Below are 7,123 nucleotides of genomic sequence, written 5' to 3' on the forward strand. Positions count from 1 at the left end.
TGCAAAATACACTTGAGTTATTATAAAAGCGTGGAATTGAATAAATATTCTGACAAAATCTGAAAGGAGAAAAAGAGATGTACTAATTTTTAAAAAACTCACTGCAATTCATTTTGACATATCAATAATCTTCTAACACACCCTTGTATGTTAATCTGAGATTGCTCGTTGGAAAAATAGTGTGTGTAATAGTGTGTGTAAATCTAATTTTACCTTCCATTATTCCATATTGATAAATAGGTAAAAATATTTATAAATATAACAATCCATTATGGACACATAGTCCCTCCCCCCTTTTTTAGTGGCACTAAAATAGTTTTTCCCCCTGCAATGTGTATTTCAAGGGATAGAATTAATCTAGATAAAATAATACCTTAACTGCTGTAGGTTTGGTTTTATTTGAACTTAAAGGGTGCCAATCTACTTTTGTACCTTAAATGACATGTGTTGTGTGCTGTTTTCTACTGTAATATCTAAATTGAATGCATTAATAAAAATAGCATTGGAGATTGTGCAAACTGTATAATCAATTTTCCAGAAAAAACTTGGGGCTGATGAAAATACATCGCATCAAGAGCTACACAATTAAAACCTCAAACTACCCATAGAAGGGAGGGGGAGGCAATTTGCAACACAGTGCGGTGTTTGTTCCTATCTCTGCCTGGTCTCCTCCCACGCACAAATACATACACACACTCACACACCATGTGGCTTTTCCAGCATGGATTGTCCAGGTGCACAATTGTCATATTCAGTGACCCAAACAATTGCATAGAGTTGTTGTGTTTGCTTTAAACAAAGAAAGAAAAGGGAAGTGAGGGGGCCACAGGTGGTGGTGGGAATGAAAAGAAAAAAGGCTGAGGGCACTTCCAGTCATTACCATTTTTCCCCCTCTATAAATCAACATATTTACAACAGAGAACCAACAGAGGAGTTCTCTGCCTCAAGTTTACAACAATGCTTTTACTTCCAGAACTCCGAGAATGCCTCCTTTCTGGGGCAGTGAAATTCTCTTTATGTTTTGCTGCTTGATTGTTTTGGGCTGCAAAATAATTGAATCTCAGGAAGCTATTTACCTCTTTAATTCTGAAGACAACAGTCTTGTCAGCCATGACACCACCTCCTTGCAATGGGACAGAGCTTCTCCTGAGTGACAGAGCATTAAGCCTTATAGGATGTACACCAGATGTTTATTTGAGCATAGCAACATTTGTAAAACTCTTCTTCCTTTGTGTCCTAAGGCTCGATGCAGGTCTGTCTCCTTCCTCTCAGGTGGCTGTTCAACAAAGAAAACAACAACCATGCAAATATGTATTATGGTGTCTCCTGAAGATCTTTATTCATTTCAGTCCACATCCAGCAGAGCCAATTGCAACAACTTACAATATCCAGATTGAAATCTGTTAAGGAGGACCGAGACAGACTCTTAATGAAACAGCTTTCTTTGGATTCACTGCTTACCAAGATTGTTCTTATTTCTGTTTCCATCCCTGTATGTTTTATGTGTCCATGAGAATAGAGACATCTCTTCCTGCACCCAGCTATTGAAAAATATATAATAAAATGAACTTTTAAAGTGACTTTTTCTCCAGCTTCCTAGACCTACATGGTATCTCAGGGGGAAACTTACATTCCAACTTTTAGAAAAAGCAGTTATGTTTTTTACTTGCTACAATAGAACATGATGCATGGGTTGTTTTTTTTAAAAGGACAGATTATATGTCAAGCAATTACAGGTAAAACTCGAAAAATTGGAATATCATACAAAAGTTCATTTATTTCAGTAATGCAACTTAAAAGGTGAAACTAATATATGAGATAGACTCATTACATGCAAAGCAAGATAGTTCAAGCTGTGATTTGTCATAATTGTGATGATTATGGCTTACAGCTCATGAAAACCCCAAATCCACAATCTCAGAAAATTAGAATATTGTGGAAAAGGTGCAATATTCTAAGTTCAAAGTGTCCCACTCTAATCAGCTAATTAAGCCATAACACATGCAAAGGGTTCCTGAGCCTTTAAATGGTCTCTCAGTCTAGTTCAGTAGGAATCACAATCATGGGAAAGACTGCTGACCTGACAGGTGCAGAAAACCATCATTGACATCCTCCATAAGGAGGGAAAGCCACAAAAGGGAATTGCAAAAGACGTTGGATATTCCCAAAGTGCTGTATCAAAGCACATTAATAGAAAGATATGTGGAGGGGGAAAGTGCGGAAGAAAAATGTGCACAAGCAGCAGGGATGACCAAAGCCTGGAGAGGGTTGTCAGGAAAAGGCCATTCAAAAGTGTTGGGGAGTTTCACAAGGAATGGACTGAGGCTGGAGTCAGTGCATCAAGAGCCACCACACATAGACAGACCCTGGACATGGGCTTCAAATGTCGTATTCCTCTTGTCAAGCCGCTCCTGAACAACAAAAAAAACATCAGAAGCGTCTTACCTGGGCTAAAGAAAAACAGACCTGGTCTGTTGCTCAGTCCTCTTTTCTGATGAGAGCAACTTTTGCATCTCATTTGGAAACCAAGGACCCAGAGTATGGAGGAAGAATGGAGAGGCACACACTGCAAGATGCTTGAAGTCCAGTGTGAAGTTTCCACAGTCTGTGTTGATTTGGGGAGCCATGTCATCTGCTGGTGTTGGTGCACTGTGCTTCATTAAGTCCAGGGTCAACGCAGCCATCTACCAGGAGATTTTGGAGCACTTCATGCTTCCTTCCGTAGACGAGGTTCATGGGGATGCTGACTTCATTTTCCAGCAGGACTTGGCACCTGCCCACACTGCCAAAAGCACCAAAACCTGATTCAATGACTGTGGGATTACTGTGCTTGATTGGCCAACAAACTCGCCTGACCTGAACCCCATAGAGAAACTATGGGGCATTGCCAAGAGAAAGATGAGAGACATGAGACCGAACAATGCAGAAGAGTTGAAGGCCGCTATTGAAGCATCCTGGTCTTCCATAACACCTCAGCAGTGTCACAGGCTAATAGCTTCCATGCCACGCTGCATTGAGGCAGTAATTGCTGCAAAAGGGGCCCAAACCAAGTACTGAGTACATATGCATGCTTATACTTTTCAGAGGTCGGATATTGTTCTGTGTACAATCCTTGTTTTATTGATTGCATGTAATATTCTAATTTTCTGAGATTGTGGATTTGGGGTTTTCATGAGCTATAAGCCATAATCATCACAATTATGACGCATCACAGCTTGAACTATCTTGCTTTGCATGTAATGAGTCTATCTCATATATTAGTTTCACCTTTTAAGATGCATTACTGAAATAAATGCATTTTTGCATGATATTCTAATTTTTGAGTTTTACCTGTAGAGAGCTGAAGGCCAATGCTGCTTTCAATGTTTTAAATTGAGAAGAGTTACAAAATGATGAAAAATTATACCATAATGTGGAAATACATAGGAATCCAATCCCTTCTGGTGAGATTATTGTGATTTCAGCTTGAACAGCAATAACTTACAGCCAAACAATCTTTCAAAGTTCATATATGAAGACATTATTGGAGTCTATAAACATTCTGGATGCTATTGGTACAGCATGAGTAAGATATTTATATCAGGGCTGTTTTTTGCATATAAACTAATATAAAATCAACTTTCCAGTTGTACCAGTCCAGTTGTTAATTGTGTCTTTTTAGAAAAATAGAACACAAATACTCACTTTTCATTTTACTGAACCTTTGTGGCAAACTCATTTCTACAGAAATAGATAAAATAAATGTCTAGAACTACATACACATGAAGTACCATAGTAGTAGTACAAAGCAATAGTAGTACCAAGAGTGAACATGGTCATTTTCCTTTTACACAGCATGTAAGATGGTTGATCCAAACCTATGGGCACATATATTTTTGAGTCATCCATTATTTACAAACAGTTCATGTATAAACAAGGTTGAGAATAATACCTACTTATCAGAAGGAAGACTATACTTAAAGTATGCACTCTGGCGACCTGCATGCACTAATACTTTCCCTTTGAGGTCTATAAACATTCTGAATGCTATTGGTACAACATGAAAAAGATACTTTTATCAGTGCCGCTTTTCACTTATAAACTGTAATGGAGATTTGACAGGCACTCCTGCCATATAATTAAAAAGACCTACATAGCTTTTAAAGAGTCTTGTAATAAGTACAGGTTGAACTATAACATTTTCAAAATCCTAAGGGTTTAATAATATGAGTAGTGAGAAATTAGCTCATTATTTTATTTAGTAATTGCATTTTTCAAAAAGTGCATCCTCTATTAGTTTTTACACTGTAATTTTTTTTTAAAAAATCTAAGTTGGATCCATTTAAAATGGCATATAACTTGACTAGATATAATCCAGCTGTTATTTTTAAATAAGATTTCATCTAAGAAATTAAATTAAACTTTGTTGTAATGTGTACCTACAAACATAGTTTTCTCTCTGTTGTATTGAATCCCTATTGCCTTATGGTGACTTGGGACCAAATGTATCAGGTAAGTTAATATGCATCTAAGAACTTTCCCCAGTATCTAGACAACAGCTAAACTTAATCCAAATATTTAGAATGATTCCTACTAGAGAAAACAGATGTAACTAGAAATACAAACACAAAATACACACCTAGGAAGACAAGCTAACTTTATCTTTGTTAGAGGCTGAGGTTAATGAATGTTAATGGGTATCACTGATTAGCCTTCCCCTCTTCCCCCTCCCATGCTCAACAGCTGCAAAAGAGTACTTTAGGCTTCCTTTATAAATACAACAATCTTCCTACTGCTTTTTTTTTTTTAAGCAGAAAAGAATTGAAGGAGAAAGACAACAGTCAAGAATAATGCTTTTACTATTGTTTCAGATAGTGTTGATTTCATGGCTTGGAAAAGCAGAGCAAAGAGAAGAAATGCAGCAGAAAAATTCCATACGGGATATGCTCAACAAATATTTAGGGGAACTTGAAGGCATTGGGAGGAAAACTGAGAGGCCAGTGGTACCCTTGGCAGAAATGAAAATCAAACAAGACTTGCCACGAGGTCCTCGTTTCATGTTCCCAGATACAGTTAAGGAAGAAATGGTTGATGATTTGGGAGGCTGGGCTCCTACAAACATAACCCCATCCTCTGTGTATCCAAAACATCCACCTTCTCGCCCACAGAACAAGAGAGATGCAGCAGCGGCCTTCAGAAAGGATGCCAAAAAATTCTGGGACCTTTTTAAATTGAAGAGCAATTCAAGATCTGAAGAGGTGATCCTTCCAATCAAGATGTCTGAGATTTATCAGGAGGTTTGCAACATGCTTCCTTTCTCTCAGGTAAAAATGACTGCCACAAATATAGTATTCTCCTATATCTTATTTTAATTAGAAATAAGCCCTGCTGTACTAAATAGTTCAACCTTATATTATCTCTGGAAAATAAGCTATGTCATGTCCTCCCCCATTTATAGAAGGAAAGTTAAAATAAAGGTGGTAAAAATTTACACTGCTCCTAAGGTGAAAACAAAATACGGATTTTTAATATATATTTTTGCAGGTATCTGGTAGCAAGTGGATTTTTGCAGCTCAAATCTTGTAGCTTAATTTCAGTGAAAGTGGTTTGCTGGTGTTCTTAAATTCAGTCTGATATCTGAAATATTAACAGCATAAAAAACCCAGAATATTGATAGCTTTGGGCTGGAAATTTTTTGTTAGAGTAGACCAGGTTTGTTGTATTGAAATTGCAAAAAGCTGAAAACTGGTGTTTGACTCGTATTATGTTGCAGAATATTTTCAGGAAATTCTTAGGCAGTAACTTTGAGAAATTTGTAGAAATGTCTGTATATTTCAAAGACCCAACAGTTTTCCCCTTTAAATCTTTCTGCATTTCTAATATTGGCTAAGACTGTAAAGTTATGACTTAGTATCTAAAACAATTCTAACCTTTGTATTCCTGGCTTTATCTCTAAAGGTTGTAGGAACATTTTAGTTTTTATATCACTGGCTATTTTTATTCTAACAAAGTACTATGGCAAGTATTTTAACAATGTGTTTCCTTTCAGAGCATTACACATGAAAATTGTGACAAAGTGGTGATACAAAACAACCTGTGCTTTGGGAAATGCAGTTCTTTCCACGTTCCTGGTGCTGATGATCGCATGTATAGCTTCTGTTCCCTCTGCATGCCCACCAAATTCTCCATGAAGCATCTGAAGATGAACTGTACCATGGTTAATCCAGTAAACAAGATAGTTATGATCATTGAAGAATGCAAGTGTGAAGTTCAGAATATGAAAGAAATTGAACCAGGGTTTCTAAAGCCTGCTCTGCATTTGAATGAGCCTTAGCACAAATGAACCTTCTGAAATGACTTGTTTTTTCAATTGAATCTGTAGTTGCTAAGGGCCAGAATACTCGATAAATCCTTTTATAATAGTTTGCATCTGTCTTGATAAAGACTGTTGTAGCTTATATGAAACAGCACACTCTAAACATAATTGCAGCTTGATATGTTCATTACCAACAATTTTAATGGTCTTCATACATCTTTTTTTTTAGTGATATATTGGTATGTTTTATGTACATTTTAGAATAAAAATATTTTGATAAATGTGGAACACAGATTAGGACAGTAATAGTAAACCTATTGAACATTTAGTAGCAAAGCAAAGCTTTCTCTGCCTCCTTTTGCACTATACCAGTAATATTAAATGCATAATGTAAGTATTGTTTATCCACAATAAAATTATGGAATACGGTCTTTATACTTTGAATAAAAATGATTTTTTTAAAATTTATGGACTGGAATTAATTATCTCTTACAAAGTACGTAAAGCAACTTTAGCTTCAAGGCTTTTTAACGCTTATTTTTCAAAGTCATGTTTTTAGTAAATTGTGTATTTTTCAGTTTTGAAGCTGTTTAAGATGTATTGTGGCCTGCATTTGGCTACAATAGGGGTCCCACCAAACAATATACAATGTCTTATAACGCTTAAATTGCCTTTACCTCTCCATCTTTGTGTATGTGCCTCATATTTAAATTTCAAAGGGGGAAAAAAATCTGTGAATTGGAATTGAAAGAAAATCAGGCTACCAGTTCTGGGCTGCAAATTTCCATATTTTATAGCCCAGCATTGATGGCTCCAAATGTAACATCA

The 7,123-nt window shown here is 36.4% G+C and overlaps 1 protein-coding gene across 1 annotated transcript; it reads left to right on the forward strand.

Moving 5' to 3' along the window:
- The first annotated feature begins 4,829 nt into the window (after positions 1–4,829).
- CER1 (cerberus 1, DAN family BMP antagonist) lies at positions 4,830–6,728 on the forward strand. The gene is made up of 2 exons (XM_032213832.1): positions 4,830–5,303; positions 6,029–6,728. The coding sequence occupies exons 1-2, from the start codon at positions 4,830–4,832 to the stop codon at positions 6,311–6,313; spliced, it is 759 nt and encodes a 252-aa protein (XP_032069723.1). The 3' UTR covers positions 6,314–6,728.
- The last annotated feature ends 395 nt before the right edge of the window (positions 6,729–7,123 follow it).

Source organism: Thamnophis elegans, chromosome 3, assembly GCF_009769535.1.
Source record: "Thamnophis elegans isolate rThaEle1 chromosome 3, rThaEle1.pri, whole genome shotgun sequence".
Lineage (NCBI taxonomy): Eukaryota > Metazoa > Chordata > Lepidosauria > Squamata > Colubridae > Thamnophis > Thamnophis elegans.

Bases quoted from the DNA above. Each gene is read 5' to 3' on its own strand.
- CER1 (XM_032213832.1), top strand. From the start codon at position 4,830: ATGCTTTTACTATTGTTTCAGATAGTGTTGATTTCATGGCTTGGAAAA. The intron at 5,304-6,028 runs GTAAAAATGACT...GTTTCCTTTCAG, and splicing joins ACATGCTTCCTTTCTCTCAG to AGCATTACACATGAAAATTG.